General features: G+C 35.7%; 2 protein-coding genes and 1 pseudogene across 2 annotated transcripts; 2 read left to right on the top strand and 1 right to left on the bottom strand.

Annotated features, from left to right (window-relative positions):
- The first annotated feature begins 2,510 nt into the window (after nucleotides 1-2,510).
- On the top strand, nucleotides 2,511-4,525 carry LOC108217085 (cytochrome P450 81Q32-like; annotated as a pseudogene).
- Nucleotides 4,526-8,468: 3,943 nt separating this feature from the next.
- On the top strand, nucleotides 8,469-9,547 carry LOC135151985 (cytochrome P450 81Q32-like). The gene has a single exon (XM_064091271.1). It carries the CDS (start codon nucleotides 8,484-8,486, stop codon nucleotides 9,096-9,098), a length of 615 nt encoding a protein of 204 aa, XP_063947341.1. The 5' UTR covers nucleotides 8,469-8,483; the 3' UTR covers nucleotides 9,099-9,547.
- Nucleotides 9,548-10,727: 1,180 nt separating this feature from the next.
- On the bottom strand, nucleotides 10,728-15,648 carry LOC108217787 (zinc finger protein ZAT1). Its single transcript, XM_017390678.2, has 2 exons — nucleotides 14,925-15,648; nucleotides 10,728-11,576 (listed from the first exon to the last, which is right to left on the bottom strand). The coding sequence occupies exons 1-2, from the start codon at nucleotides 15,417-15,419 to the stop codon at nucleotides 10,929-10,931; spliced, it is 1,143 nt and encodes a 380-aa protein (XP_017246167.2). The 5' UTR covers nucleotides 15,420-15,648; the 3' UTR covers nucleotides 10,728-10,928.
- Between the last annotated feature and the right edge of the window lie 1,697 nt (nucleotides 15,649-17,345).

Below are 17,345 nucleotides of genomic sequence, written 5' to 3'. Positions count from 1 at the left end.
GGCCATTCTTATATGTATTAAATGGCATAACGCAGCTGCTGAAATCCATAAACGCCGTCTGCAATTAATAATTATAATAATCTTCAGCAAACCCATCCTCCCACCATGATCAATATACTAAGGATTATCATAATTATTTCAAATTTGTACTTTTAAATTATACAAAGTTGGTGTTAAGACAATATCCACATTTCTTGGCTTATCCCTTTTTTTTGAATGAGAGAAATTTCTGTTTAGTCGATTAAACTCTAGTTTGATTAAAAATCTTCAATTTATTCAAAATCTCCGAGATATTTCCTATAAATTTTGAATTGTTAGGTCAACCGATTAGTTTTGATTCCCGATTTCTACTATAAAAAATATGATGCAAAATATTATAATAAAAATGTTGCTTGTATACACTCTTGTTTTTTACGTGGATTTGTCTAAGCACACAAACGCATATCACCATCTAAGAAACGTACAGTTTAGCTGTTGATGGACTGCAAATATGATCATTATGCTGGTGCCCTAATGAAGCAATACACATAAAAACATTATTCAGGTAAAACTGATCATAGTGAGATGCATACTGATACAGGTAAACAGATGGGATTTCTGATTAACTCTTAACATATACCCTCTACTATATGTCTATAAATATAAAGACAGTTCTCTATTAACCCTTAACATGTACTACAAGATTTTAGATTTAATACAGATATAATGGCTAACCAGATGGGATTAACAATTCTAGTAGTGGTCCTTCTAATGACTGCAGTAAAGATAACCGGAGGAAATAGATTTCAATTGATTGCTTCTACACATGAGTCCCCTACTCCCTCTTCATCTCCATCGGAAACTCCCCTTGCAATGCCTGTCACTGCTCCTGTTCCAGCAAAATCGCGATACGTTATAGACCACAGGTTCAGTGGCTCACAATAGTTATAAGTCACAGGATCAGCCGCACCCTAGAATCATTATATATGGCAGTCTGCAGTGCGTGTTTTCTGTTACTAAAGGCCTTATTATGTCTAGAAGTACTTGTCATATCGTCTCTTGTTGTAAACTAGTACGGACTGTGTACTGGTTTAATTATGCTTTAGTCTTGGTTGTTTGTTTCATGTAATGTTTTAGATCTATCTAATGATTTAAAATGTTCTAAAATTATGCAAGGATAAGACCGTATATCAGCACCACAGTTTAGGTCAGATTCATTAGGTGCTTTAATCAATTCTCATGCTCATATTAATTTTCGAGAAGAGGAATAGATCACTGATCACAGTGCTAGTTCCCTGATGCATGCCACGAATTACATGTATAAATTTGTACTACTAAATCTGAATTAAATTCGAGTCGAGGGAAAGAGTCACCGGAAATAAGACTACACCACTTGCATTCATCCGTTCTCCCATTAATTAATACTGATCATATTACAATCAGATCAGATCAATTGATGTCCAAAAGAGTCAGAGCAAAGGCAGGCTAATATAATTTGCAATGATTTTAAATGAATTACCATGCAAAAATCTAATCCAGTAACAGGAAGCACGTGACCAAGTATAGTATAAAAACAGCCTGATTTATTTTCCAGGTTCTATTGTAGGCTCCTACAGTAACAAAGTTCCCTGCTTGTATCTGGAAATAAATTAAGTTCTTCACTGCGTAGTATGTAGTTCTCCATGTCGTGCTATTCAACAGAATCAGAGACTCTTATAATTGCCCATCTATTTAGATTATTACTGTGAATTAAGTTCCTTGTAGTTTTCACTCTTTGTACCCTGAATGTGTACCTGTGTAGTAGTATGATGTGCCTGATTTGACCCTAAGAAATTTGAGAGCCTGGCCAGGTGCATCTGAACCACAAGGCAATTGAAATTTTGCTGACAATTTTTTGCCTTCTGATCAACAACTCTGAGAAGCACCAATAATTTTACAACCAACAAGGGATAAGATTTGAATAGCATTACGAAAAAACAAAGACCATAACTTGTCACTGCCCGCATCACCAAATTCGACAGGGTGTTTCAGACACATCTCTGTGACCAAAGCCTCCTGACAATATTTACACTTATCGTAACAGTATCATGTGTTAGAATATAAGATCCTGGAAGGGCCATTCTCTAACACCTTGAGGTTTTAGAGTAACTGGTTCCTTGACATGGTATCAGAGCGAGGTTGGCGGAGGACTCGGGTTCGATCCCTGCCACCCCCAATATTCTCACAATTTATAGTGGCACGAATGGCAAATTAATGCTCCAAAGATGAGCGCCCGTGATCCACTCTTCGATGGGCTCTCGAGTGAGGGGGAATCTTAGAATATAAGATCGATCCCTGCCACCCCCAATATTCTCACAATTTATAGTGGCACGAATGGCAAATTAATGCTCCAAAGATGAGCGCCCGTGATCCACTCTTCGATGGGCTCTCGAGTGAGGGGGAATCTTAGAATATAAGATCCTGGAAAGGGCCATTCTCTAACAGGTTCCTGGTTTAACCGGTTTTACGCCTAGTTTCATCTATGTTGATATATTTATATATGAAGATATCAATATCTCATACTATACCTAAAAGTATCCAAGCTTACTCCAAGCTATATTATGGAAGCGAATTTGCAACTTTTATTATATGCATCTCTCCCCCTTTTGTTCATTCTTCTTGCAGCAAAATCTCATTTTAAATCAAAAACATATCGTTTACCACCAAGCCCGAAACCAAAATTTCCATTATTAGGCCACCTCTACCTCCTCAAAGGCAAGCCCTTGCTCCATAGAACCTTCCATGACCTCTCTAAGAATGGGCCGATTATTTCACTCCATTTTGGATCACGCCTTCTAGTTGTTGTGTCATCCCCCTCTACTGCTGAAGAATGTTTCACTAAAAATGACATAATTCTAGCAAACCGCCCTCGCCTAATTATGGGAAAGCACATAGGCTACAATTACACAACTATGGTCCAGTCCCCTTATGGTGACCACTGGAGAAATCTCCGGAAGCTTGCTACACTAGAAATATTTTCAACCACTCGACTAAATACGTTTCTATTTATTCGTCGTGATGAAGTCAACCAACTTCTACGAAGATTGTCAAAAAACTCACAAAATGAGTTTGCAAGAGTGGAGATAAAATCTTACTTGAAGGAGTTGACATTTAATATCATAACGAGGATGATTGGAGGAGAAAAGTATTTTTGTGAGGATGAGGATCATCATGCAGAAATAAGGTATTCAAGAGAAATTTTATTGAAGGTGCTTTCACAAGGAGGAGTTTCACATGCTGCGGACTTTGTGCCTCTGTTGAGGTGGAGGATTGACTATGATGGTTATGAGAAAGGTGTTGAGGCTCTGAGCAGAAAGAAGGACAAGATTTTGGAAGATATCATCTATAAGCATCGTCGTGGTCAGAGTAAAAATTCCATGGTGGACCATTTGCTGTCCTGTCACTACAGAAATCAGAACCTCATTACTACTCTGATACCATCATCAAGGGCCTTATGACAGTAAGTATCGCTTACTCTAAATTTTTCTTGATTAGTCAACATATGATAAATAGTTGTAGTTACTCCAAATTATTCTAGCATTTAACACTCGTCGAATTAATACAAAACTTTTTAATCAAGATAACATATTAGCATAACTGGTAACCTACAAGTTAATGTTTTTCGCATGTTATCTCAACTGAACTGCTAGTCAAGTTCATAAAAAGATATAAGCTAGAAAGACATTTAAATTCAATAGCATAAGTAAATTAAGGGAATAATGAGCGCGATTGGATAGCTCTGGTGATAAGGGCTTATCCTCTGCTGTCCCCAGGTCCTGGCCATATGAATTGTTAGATATGATTTCAAAGAGGATTTACTGATGCAGGTTATGATACTTGCTGGAACAGACACATCAGTAGTTACAATTGAATGGGCGATGTCTCTTTTGCTCAATAATCCTTATGCGTTAAGGAAAGCTAGAGATGAAATAGATAGTGTTCTTGGACTTGACCACTTGGTGGATGAATCAGATTTATCTAAATTGCCTTATCTAGAATATATTATTTCAGAGACTTTCCGTTTATATCCTGCATCACCATTGTTAGTGCCCCCATGAGTCATCAGCTGATTGCAAAATTGAGGGATATGATGTGCCACAAGGCACCATCTTATTGGTCAATGCATGGTCCATTCACAGGGATGCAAAGGTGTGGGATGATCCTTTAAGTTTTAAGCCAGAGAGGTTTGAAAGTGGAATATCAGCTGAGCCATATAAGTTGATGCCATTTGGTATGGGCAGAAGGTCTTGCCCTGGTTCTGGACTCGCCCAACGTGTCGTTGGCTTGGCTTTAGCCTCGTTGATACAATGTTTTGAGTGGAAGAGAATTAGCGAGAAGGAGGTTGATTTGGCCGAAGGAAGAGGACTTACTATGCCTAAACTCGAGCCACTTGAAGCCATGTGCAGAAGCCGCGATATCATAAACAAAGTTCTGGCTTGAAGCTACAAAGAAGTAGGAGTACTACTCATGCACCAGAAAGTTCCTACCATTGCCCCTCAGCCTTCACGTTACCGATATGCCTGTAACCTGGGTTACCCCCGTCCCCCAGAATATGTAGTAACTTAAAAAGAGCTAATAAGTACTGGTTGAAGGTAAAGTTAACGGCTTAACACTCATTGAGCTCTTCATAAATTAGAACAGAGGAATACCTTTCGTTTTTTTTTTTTGCCTGTTTAATTGAACCAACATGCATGTTAAAGATTTCATAGCTCTAATTTGTGTAAGAGCATCTCCAACTATCTAAATCTCTTAGCTAAAAGGTGAGTTGTCATACTTAAAATAAAAAAATTTAGCCAACAGGTCCAAAAACTCAACTCCAACCATGCTAAGCTGTTGTCTATAAATTTAGCCAACCTCCTATGGATGGCTAAATTTGTCGAAGCTCTACATGTCTGTAAGAAGATTGTACATCATTTATTACCATATTGAATTGATATATTCTATTTTAACAATTTAAAATATTAATAACATACTATTTTTAAATTGTAGCCAACTAATATAGCCAGTACCATTGAAGCAAAATGTCTTACAGGTTCGGCAAATTTTACATAATATGTCCAATTTAGCCAACGATTATAGCCAACACCGTTGGAGATGCTCTAAACGCTTATCTTATCTTTAAGTTGTTGCCAACTGACGAAGATATACTTATCTAGCCGACTGCGAATAAATAAAAAGGTAACAGCATAAATATTGTTGTTGGGCCTCAAGCCCCGATCACCTTTGGACCTCCAGCCCAAAACCACAAAAGCCCAAGGAAAGCCCAAAACAAGTAGATGCAGAAGAGATCACACGCACGACAGGGCTATATATACAAAGCTCATATCTGAGGAGAAGAGGGGTTGGAAAATGAGAGAAGAGAGCCTCCATTTTAATGGCTCAACAATTGTTATATCCAAAATTCATCGTATGATAAATTGTTTGGGCTGAACTTTTATCCAGGATGCAGATTTTAGCTAACCTTCGCGATGGTGATATCTTGAAGACGTGCAAGAAAATTTCATACCATTTATTATCATATTGATATATATTTCATTTATAACAACATAAAACAATAATAGCGTGCTAACTTTAAAATATAATCGAAACATTGTGTCTCAAAAATTCAAAGAATTTATTTATTCCAAATCTTTTAGTAAATTTCCGGAGTTGAGAAAAAACTGAAGTACAGAGGTACAATACCTGAAAAGGTAAGAACGAGATTTGCCTTTTTGAGTGTGTCAATATCAATTTCGTCCGTGCAATTAAGCATATAGAAGCAAAGACTTTGAAACAATGACTTTCGCACAACACGTTTTAGCCCTTGAAGAGTCTCCTTTCACCTTCTCTAGAATCTCTGCACACAACTTATGTGCACTGCATCTCCCCTGCAATTTCTACAACAGCACAAGTGAAAATACTTGCAGAGTTTTATATTTGCTTGCATGGCCTGATTTTCTAGAAACTTATATACTTTTAAAAATACATGCGGCTTAAATGCTAGAATAAATATCGTCCCAACCAAAATAATCAAAACAATGGACGACGTGTGAAACAAGAATTACCGTGAACAAATGTGTCCAAACTCTGACATCAAATCATAAATCTTTTTATATTTAAGAATTTGTAAATAAGTGGGTTTACTTGCCCTCCGCCTGGCGGCGTCTCCGCCGATCCCGACCTTCCTACCACCATAAACAAACTCAACACACACACACGACCCCAGAACACACGCGACCCTCCTCTCTCCTCTCTTTCTCCCCTCGTTGCTGCCTTCTCCCTTTCTCCCAGCGGTTGCTGGCGTGAAATGCCGGACGACACTCCGCCCTCCCTCCTTTCGTTGTTTCCTCCCAACCAACACTCTTTTACCTTCATCAGCGGCTCGCTTTTCAATTTATGTTGTCATCAGATGAATGTAGGCCGGCGGATTTTTATTCAATGACGGAGATTGATTTGTGTTATGATATCGGGTGTTGGCTCAGTCTCGTGCTGGAGAGCTAGGACCGCGGCGGTGTCCGAAGACGATGACGGTGACGACCGTTGTTCCGGGATCAGTCGGTTTCAGAATGGAAAGCGTTAATTATGCCTTAGAGCAAGTCCAATAGTTGCCCTATTTAGTGTCTTAAGTCATAATATAGGGCATTTAATGAAAAAACTTGATCCAACAATGTCTAGTGATGCCCTATATCACTAAGACAACCCATTCAAGCCCTATTTTTGAGGCACCCTCTCCTTACCCTATCCCATATTTTATAATAAATTCTTACCAACACTCTCTTTCTCTCTCTACTTTATATTATTTTTTAATGATGAAAGTGAACTTTTAATAATAAAATATTAAACATATAGTGAAAATAAGGCACATTGTTGGAGTTGAAGTTAGTAGAATATGTCCTATACTACTAGGACATAATTTTTTATATTATATTTAGGGCTCCAACCAGGACACTGTTGGACTTGCTCTTAATTGAGAGCATTAATCGTCTCTTAATTTGTGCCTTAATTGAGGCTTAATTGTCTCTTAATTGAGAGTTCAAGTTTTGTTAATCGTGCTCTAATTGAGGGCTTAATTTGTCTCATTTATTGAGTTATCGTGAATTTGGTTTATTTTGACCCGTACAAGCATTTTAGCATATATATTTTTTGGTTTTAAATTAATTGTCAGTTGTCGCGTGTTTGTTTTTAAATTATTTCTGCACTATTTCCTTCCTTAGTGCTCACTAATAATTTTTCACTTACGAGGGTGTATTCGATTGGGATTTTAATGCATTGTTTTTAGTCTATGGATTTTAATGGATTGTATGGGATTTTAATTTTTTGCGGATTCTTGATGAAATGTCGCAGAGTTGATAGAATTTAGGTACAATGCTTCAAAATCCCATTGAATTTGGTGGGATTTCAAATAACTTAAAATACACTGAAGAATGCCACAAAATCCATCATTTTATGAAATGAAAAAAAAATCCATCAACATTTGAATACCATCAGATTTTAATGGATTTTAAACAATCTCAATTGAATATCATCGGATTTTAAAGCATAATTTATAATCTCAATTGAATACCACTAGATTTTGTAGCATAGTTTAAAATCCTAATTGAATACCTCAAGATTTTAATGGATTTTAAACAATCCCAATCGAATACCCTCGGATTTCATGAATGCAAAAAAAAAATGCTTTAAAATCCCAATCCAATACATCCCTCTAAACTTCATATATTTGCGGTTGGGCTTGGAGATTGAAAGCCCAAACACATGTATGGATTGGTGGCCCATTGTGTTACGTATACATACAGATATACACACACAGCACACCGCTTTTTTTCTTCTTCGCTCCTTTTCTTCTTCTTCTTCTATGCGTACAAACACATCAAACGAAAAGCCAGTATCATCTGATGTTACATCTGAACTATGTGTCTTCTTGTGACAGTGTACCCGCTCTCTCTGTTATTCTTCATCTTTTTCTTTTTGTTCTAAAAGACTTGGTTGTCGGAGTTTGTGTGGATCGCCGGAATTGACGAACCGGACGCGAATTATGGCGATCTGGGTCGGATACGACCCGTGTTCCGGGTCGAACGAACTGGTTCGGGATACGTGGCGGCGTACCCGTTTCCTTGTAACTATGGTACATATAATCAGTAACAGGATCTTCCTTGAAGCTTTTAGAAAAAAAATTTATTAGTCAACATATGAGAAATAGTTGTAGTTACTCTAAATTATTCTAGCATTTAACACTCGCCATATTAATACAAAACTTTGTAAACAAGATAACTTATTAGCATAACTGGTAACTTACAAGTTAGTTTTTCGCATGTTATCTCAAGTTCATAAAAAGATATAAGCTAGAAAGACATTTAAATTCAATTGCAAAAGTAAGTTAAGGGGATAAATGAGCGCAATTGGATAGCCCTGATGGTAAGGGCTTATCCTCTGTTGTCATCCTGGCCATATGAATTGTTAGATGTGATTTCAAAGAGGATTTACTGATGCAGGTTATGATACTTGCCGGAACAGACACATCAGTCGTTACAATTGAATGGGCGATGTCTCTTTTGCTCAATAATCCTTATGCGTTCAGGAAAGCGAGAGATGAAATAGACAGTGCTCTTGGACTTGACCGCTTGGTGGAGGAATCAGATTTATCTAAATTGCCTTATCTAGGAAATATTATTTCAGAGACTTTCCGTGTATATCCTGCAGCACCATTGTTGGTGCCTCATGAGTCATCAGCTGATTGCAAAATTGAGGGATATGATGTGCCACGAGGCGCCATCTTATTGGTCAATGCATGGTCCATTCACAGGGATGCAAAGGTGTGGGATGATCCTTTAAGTTTTAAGCCAGAGAGGTTTGAAAGTGGAATATCTGAGCCATATAAGTTGATGCCATTTGGTATGGGCAGAAGGTCTTGCCCTGGATCTGGACTTGCCCAACGTGTAGTTGGCTTGGCTTTAGCCTCGTTAATACAATGTTTTGAGTGGAAGAGAACTAATGTGAAGGAGGTTGATTTGGCCGAAGGAAGAGGACTTACTATGCCTAAACTCGAGCCACTTGAAGCTATGTGCAGAAGCCGCGACATCATAAACAAACTTCGGGTTTGAAGCTACAAAAAGTTAGTACTACTTCTCTACTAATACGACATCATAAACAAATTTCTGGTTTGAAGCTACTGCGCACCAGAAAGTCCCTAGCTGTGCCCTTCAGCCTTGAAGCTACAGTTAACGGCTTAACACTTATATATTGAGCTCTTCATAATTAGAACAGAGGAATACCTTTCGTTATTTTTTTGCCTGTCTAATTGAACCAACATGCATGTTAAACATTTCATATCTCTAATTTGTCTAAGCACTTATCTAGCCATATGTGGATTGCACTTATCTAGCCATATGTGGATTGTTGCCGACAAAGATAAGTACTTATCTAGCTGACTACGAATGAATTAAAAGTTAACTGCATAAATATTGCTGTATCCAAAATTCATCATATGATAAATTGTTTGGGCTGAACTTTCATGGAGGATGAAGATTTTAGCTAACCTTTGTGATGTTAGATATCCTGAACACTGTGAAGGAAAATTTCACCCCATTTATTATCATATTGATATATTTCAGTTGTAACAACGTAAAATAATAATAACATACTAATTCTAGAATATAATCAAAACATGAAGTCTCAAAAATTCAACAAATTTAATTATCTTAATTTAAAATCTTTTAGTAAATTTCCGGAGTTGAGGAAAAACTGAAGTACAAATGTTCAATACCTGGGAAGGTAAGAACGAACTTTGCTTTTTTGGCTGCTTCAACATCAATTTTGTCCGTGCAAAGCATATAGACCCTAGTAGCAAAGACTTTGAAAAAATGACTTTCGCACAACACGTTTTAGCCCTTGAAGACTCTCCTTTCACCTTCTCTAGAATCTCTACACACAACTTATGTGCACTGCATCTTCCCTGCAATTTGTACAACAGCACTTGCGAAAATACTTGCAGTTGCAGAGTTTCATATTTGCTTGCATGGCCTGATTTCCTAGAAACTTATATACTTCTTAAAATACACGCGGCTTGAATGGGTTAATTATTAGAGCACTTTGTAACCCTACACTTTGGCCAATTAGTAAATTCGACCGCACACTATTCCGTTAAAAAACCATGTTACCGTGAGGTGATTAAGGGGTTAACAGCTGCAATTTCAGTTTATAACCCCCTATTACCCCTGTACTTGATGCAGTTGATTTTTTGCATACAAAACCATACAGAGAAAGCACGGAAACAACAACTAAAACCTGTAACAAAATAATCCACAAAAACACTTTGCAGCCAACCTCATTGAATCCGTGTTCAAACCGTTCAACATATTTTTTTATTGTCGGTTTCAGAATTTTTAGATTTTGCAAATTTTATTTATATTTTTATAATAAATACAATATTTTATACAAAATGACATGACAATTGAGGTGGTAATTTTTAACTGGTGCTGTTAATGCATAGACACTTGCACATTCCAATCATCATAAGTTAACACATACTTATTCCGTGAATGTTGCATTTTCCTTAGTATTTTGGTGTAAAGACCACAGAAAAATATTCTCTTATTTTTACATCAACCCTGATCTTTTTAATTTTTCTTTTCACCTTTCATTTTGATTTTCTTTTATTTTGGCTTATTCTTGATTTTCATCCTCAATCGACCATAGTCCAAATGAGCAAAAAGTATAACAAAAACAAGATATCATTAAAGATGACAATCTTTCAAAATGATGAAACCAATTTCACACAAGAACCTTTATACCAAGATCAATACAGATAAAATAATCTCAGCAACCAAGTACATGAACAAATAAAAGAATCGTTTCACTAACTAAAAGAAGAATGAAGATCTATCAGAAAGAAAAATGAAACAATAGTAAATCAAAGTAAAAAACTAAAGTATCTACCATCCTAACTTGAGATAATTATCATAGGGCATCAAATTCAGATCCAGACCCCAAACCCTTTTACAACTACTATTACTCTTCTTCAAAACAGGCACCTCTTTCACAACCATTTCATGACTCCCAGTTGCATCACTTGCATTAGTACTACTCGAATGGCTCTCCATCTCTGCTCGGTGGCGCCTCATGTGTCCTCCCAGCGCCTGGCCTAACGCGAACTCCACTCCACAAATCGAGCACTCGTGCGTCTTTGGCTTCACCGCTACGTGTTTAACAAGATCTCCTGCCAGTAACTTGGGCCTCTTGTGACTCGCGCAGTGACCTCCTAAGGCCTGGAATGATGTGAACTGCCGATTGCATGTTTTGCATTCGAACACACGGCCTCTCGGGAGATTATCCGATTTTCCGATACCCGAAAGAATCATTAGGTAGTTGGCCATGGCTACTGCCTCTTGTTCATTGTCTCTGCTTCTCTTCGTTGCCATCTTAGTGGAAATTGTAAAATGTGTTGCAATGTGTGGTAGAATGAGTAGAATGCTGTGTTTGTGTTGCATATTTATAAGGATTGGCAAGTGGGAAAGACGTATGTGATTACCGGTATAATATATTTGTGATGTGAAAGTGAGTTGGAGACTGGTCAGCAAAGGCTACGTGAGGGAGCGTGTAACGGGTCAAGCTGGTGAGAAACAGGGGAAAATCGCTTGGACTTTTACAAGAGCCACTTAATCTAAATCCGTCGTGGCAGTGGAGGGGCTTATTTTAGTCTTCACTAAACAAAGGAATTACTGTATGAGTAATATACAATGGACCACGTGCATACAACTTAACACCCACGGATTTCACGTACACTCTTGTCGAATTATTCAAAAAGGTGTTAGCTAGATTCATGCATGTGTACGATCATTAAAATTTGTGGGAACAAATCGGTCTTGCAGTACATACCTTATGTTTAGGAATAGTTGTTCTACAGTTTTTAGTTGGACACACCAGTTATGTCAGATATGGGACTTATTTTATTTTTATTTTTTGACAGAATCAGATATGGGACTTAAGTTTAGAGCGTTTCCCATCCTTTGACTATAATTACTTTTTTTTTGTCAGGATGATTAAAATTAGTTAATATACATTATAAATAAAAAATATTGAAATTATATACTCCCTCCCTCCCAACTAATTATATACATTGGATCTGGATACCGAAACCAACAAAAAATATAAAAATAAGTAAGATGAATGAAAATTGGGTAAAGTGGTGAGACTCGTTTATATTTAATAATAGATTTAAGATAGTGGAGGAAAGTAATAGGTGTAATAGTGTGTATATTATTATAAGATGGAGATAATGCAAGAAAATAGTGGATGTAATAGTGCTTTATATTATTAAAAGTTACTATTTTCGAAATGTATAGAAATGATGGAACATTCCAAGAAGGAAATCGTATAAAAATAAATAGGACGAGAGAGTATATATAAACAATTTTAATGTGACATCTCTTTTATCTATGATTTTAGTTAACCCTGGTGTTTGTTATGGCTTGTCGAACTTTTAGAGATCTGTAAGATAATCTACAATATTTATTATCATATTCAAGTGATATATATTATTTACAATAATTTAAAATAATAATAATATACTACTTTTGAAATATAGTTAATCAATATAACTAGTGCACATAAGTTATACGAGAAAGTATGTTGTGACAAAAAAAACTAGTGCACGTAGTGTCCTATAGCTTTAACAAATTTTACATAACAAATATTTTTTATTATTTTAATTGATTATTTTAGGCGATCTCGTTGAAGATGCCCTTAACAGCCAACATTTAATATTTATGTCGCTAAAATATAAATGGTTTTAACGCCCATGACGAAACAAATTTTGAAATGATGATATGATATAATTATATTAAATTTATCACTTTAAGAATGTTATGATATAGAAAAAATATTATATTTTAATGAAAATTCCTTAAATTAATTATATTTTTCCATATATACAAGAAGAGCATGGGTCCCTAACATACATATAATACAACATATTATCAATGATTTTTTCGTCAGATGACATTAATCATAGATTTTTGATGAAATTGTACGAGACTAATGTGTCTTTTTAGCGGAAAAAAACTCATGTTACATTTTTACCGTCTAACAATTTTCTCCTCAAAATATGTCACTTGTAATCGATTGTTTAAAGCCATTATCATATGTGTGTATATATACATATGATGTTCAAAATACAATTTGTAATATTTTAGAATTTGAAGTTTTTAAGAGTATGCTAGTGATTGTCAAATAAATGTTATAAAATATAGTGTCCTAGAAGTTTAGTTTATCATCTTTTACATTCGCTCCAACAAGAATCTTTAGCCACAAATTTTATTATTAAAATATTAATATATTTGAAGTGTAAGTTCGTAAAGAAATGTGAAAAGAGAGGAAACAAATGATATTTTATTATTAAAACTAAATTGAGAATTGAGTAAGAAATCCTTAAAAATAAGGTAGACAAAAGATGTCCCGGCAATTTAAAGAATTTCTAGGATATTGTTGGATTTTTTATATTTGTCCTAAATTTTCATTTAGCATACCAAATAAGGCTTCTTCTAAAGGTCATCATAAAATATATTTTTATTAGGGCGGCCTATAATTATAATTATAATTATATTTAATGAGTGTTTTTTAAAGTTTAACCGTATAGAATACGAAGAGTCTGATAAGATTTTAATACAAATTTAAGATGTAAAGTATTGATTTTATAATGATAATATTGTATTTATATAATATTAATCATAATGACATGATCAATTATTATTTTTAATATGCAAGATTCAAATCACCAAATCATCCAAAATTTACATATTTCTTATGTTCATCCGATATTTAATTAAGTCCGTATTATTTTTTAATTAGGTATTAATATTATGAATTATTTGAGTCATACCATTGATTTTGGGATTCTCTTTACCCTTTAAGGAGTTATGAATTTGAAATTATTTTCCACTTGTGTTAGTTGTTTTTTTGACAAAAAGCGAAGAATTTAATAAATAAATGAAACTCGGCCGAGAAAAACCCTTGAACTATTAATTACAACTTGATTAGGAAACAAAATATAGCTAAACATATGTTCATTTTGTTTTCAGATCGTTTTACACAAAAAATATTTAAATTCTCTAATCCAAAAGGTATTCAAATCTCGAGCAATTCAAACTACAGCAGTTGTGAACGTAGCATCCCAATTGACCTTTACATAAGTATCATCTATAGCCTTCAGAATTATTAGTTACGTCAACTGATATTGGATCAACAAATGACTCAAAACATGAACAATTTTATGTCGTGAAAGATGAGCTCTTGCGATATTCACCACCGTGTCATTTTTGATACAAGTCTTATTGAACACCCAAAATACCATGTAAGTCCTTCTCTGAAACGTTACTTATACCAATAACAAAACGCACAAAAACATTAAAACAAATACATACATAAAAAAAAAATGGGTACGACCTTGATGACAAGATACTCAAAAAGAACTCACCCAAGAAGGGTTAGATCTTGACGTTATTAATAAAACTGATAAATAGGAGAGAAGATGGAAGAGCGAAGATGAATAATCAGTAAAGAGGATGAAGGTTGAAGAGTGAAGAAGTGGCGGCTAGAATTCTAATTTTGAAGGTCGACTTTCAAAACTGCAAATCCGGCTCTTTTTGCTTTTCAGTTTTGTATTCTACTGATCTAACCAAGTATAATTTTCCTTGTGTTACTTGTTTTAAGTTAAGACAAACACCTAGTATCTGACGCTGGACACAAAGTCAGGGCGATATAAACTAAAACAATCTATTCGTACTGAATATAGGTTATGAAATTTACAAGTACTAACGTGGAACAAAACCAATCTGAGCAACTAGCATATGAACAAACAAAAGAATCCTTTTCCTACCTAAATTAACAATGAAGATAGAAGAAAAAAAATATACACAAACTGGTAGAATCTACCATCCCAGCTTCAAATAACTATCATATGGCATCAAGTTAAGGTCCATGCCCCACACTCTCTTGCAACTACTATTACTCTTCTTCAAAACCGGCACCTCTTTCACAACCGTCTCGTGGCTAATCGTCGTGTCACTAGCCGTATTTTTACTAGCGGAATTGGCCTCCATTTCGGCTCGGTGTCGTCTCATGTGTCCACCAAGCGCCTGGCCTAAAGCAAACTCGACTCCACATATTGAGCACTCGTGCGTCTTGGGCTTCAGAGCTACTTGTTGAAGAAGATCTCCTGCCATTAACTTAGGCCTCTTGTGACTCGCCCGATGCCCGCCTAACGCTTGGAACGACGTGAACTGCCGATTGCATGTTTTGCACTCGAAAACGCGACCACCAGGAAGATTCTCGGGTTTTTCCATCTGTGAAAGAAGCATCAAACAGTTGGCCATGGCTAGCGACTCAACTTGTCTAACCTCGTCTTCTCTGCTTCTCTTCACCGTCATCTTAATCAATCGATTTACGTTAACTCGAGTTTATGGGAGAACTGATAACTTAACTGAGTTTTTCGGAGAACAGATACTTAATGTTTTTCGGAATGGAAGTTTAGAATGTTGTTTTGTGAGTTGGCTGAATGAATGTGATTTGGTGTTTGAGTTGGGTATTTATAAGTTGCGAAAAGTGCGCGTACGTATGTGCTTACTATTATCCGCGTCGTGAACATAAAGGTATTTAAGTATTAGCCTTTGAGTGAGGGAATTGAGTTATGGTTTCTTATTGATTAAGTAGCTAGGAGTATTATAGATAGAAAGAAGACAAGTCACAAGTGGGAGGAATGGTTGGATATGGATAGCCGTCAGTTGTCAGCATTGAGCAAGCAAAGCTACGTGAATGAGCGCGTAAGAAGGGTCAACTTGGTGGGAACCAGAAGAAAATAGATGAGATGCCTTGACTTTTCTTCCACCTTGCTAAGTAATGGAAGGGACCTCCTCTGCACTAAACAAAGGAAGTTTCAGGTGATTTGGACGACGCCTCGCATGTGTCCATTTACAAGAAAGTACTAGGCATGGCCATGTCCCCTGCAGGCTGCATCAACATGTGTAATAATGGTGTTATACACTAGTAGCTCTTAACTTCTATTTATGAATATAATAGTCCCTCCATCCCACCAGGTTCTTTACCGTTTCTTTTCTGGGATATCCTATCCAATTCTTTACATTCCAAAACTTACCAAAAATAGTAAATGGGTCCCACCACTTCCCAACTTTTCATCCTTTTTCACACCACTTTTACTCCCTTTTCACACTACTTTTACTCCACTATCTCTCTTTTATTCATTAAAAATTGATGGGTCCCACCACTTCACCCACTTTTCTTCCTAATCTCCACTACTTTATACATATTTCTTAACCTCCGTGCCCAAACCAAACGTAAAGAATTGGCTGGGACGGAGGGAGTATTAATTTTCCTCCAACATTGCTTTCTTTTTATTTTTCTCTCTCATTTATATGAATAAAATATGAATAAGGAGCAGGTACAAAGAGGAGCATTGGAGTTACCATCTTTTTCAATATCTTAACTCATTAAGAGCCACATATAATATTATATTTTAAAAAGTGATTTAAGGGTCTCGTTGGAGATGCTCTAAGAGAGAGATAGTGGAGTAAAATTAGTGTTAAAATAGAAGAAAAATGGAGAAATGTAGGGATCCATTGACTATTTTTGGTAAGTTTTGAAATGTAAAGAATTGAATGAGATACCTAAAAAAAACTGTAAAGAAATGATCGGGACGGGGAGTATAAGATTTAAAACTGCTGCAGTGCTTTTCATATATTTTATAATTAATGATACAAATTTGGAACTACATTACTTGTGGTGCTTTTCTGATGATTGTGGTACATAGACGAACAGAACAATCAACTGGCCTAAGCAGAAAAGTAGAAATTTGAACACTAAGATCTAAAAAGTCCAAATATAAAGCTTTTTCTAGGAGGAGGAACATTCGTACTTGGACGATGAACTTGAATAGTACCCGGCACGTAGTTGTAAAATGTAATCCAGGTGCCGCTAAAAAGGAAAGTAAAAGATCTCGAAGGTCAATATTAACATACTAGCAAGTATTCCTTCTGTTTCAATTTACATGTCCACTTTCAACAAACTAAACATGTCCATTTTTAAAAAAATATTATTTTCAAATTACTTGTCCAATTCAACTTTCAATGCAAAATTATATTTCCAAAGTCAATTCTACTCTACATATCTCTTATTTATATTTTCTAGATCAATCTCACACCACATACTATGCTCATTTAATGCAATTAATTTGTGAACAACTACTTTTTTTAAACTGTGTGATTTTTTGAAAATGGACATCTAATTTGAAACGGAGGGAGTATTTATTATTGAAATCAAGTAAATTAGATGATTAGTTT

This window comes from Daucus carota, chromosome 4, assembly GCF_001625215.2.
Source record: "Daucus carota subsp. sativus chromosome 4, DH1 v3.0, whole genome shotgun sequence".
Taxonomy (NCBI): Eukaryota; Viridiplantae; Streptophyta; class Magnoliopsida; order Apiales; family Apiaceae; genus Daucus; species Daucus carota.
This window is presented reverse-complemented; position numbering and strand designations above follow the sequence as displayed.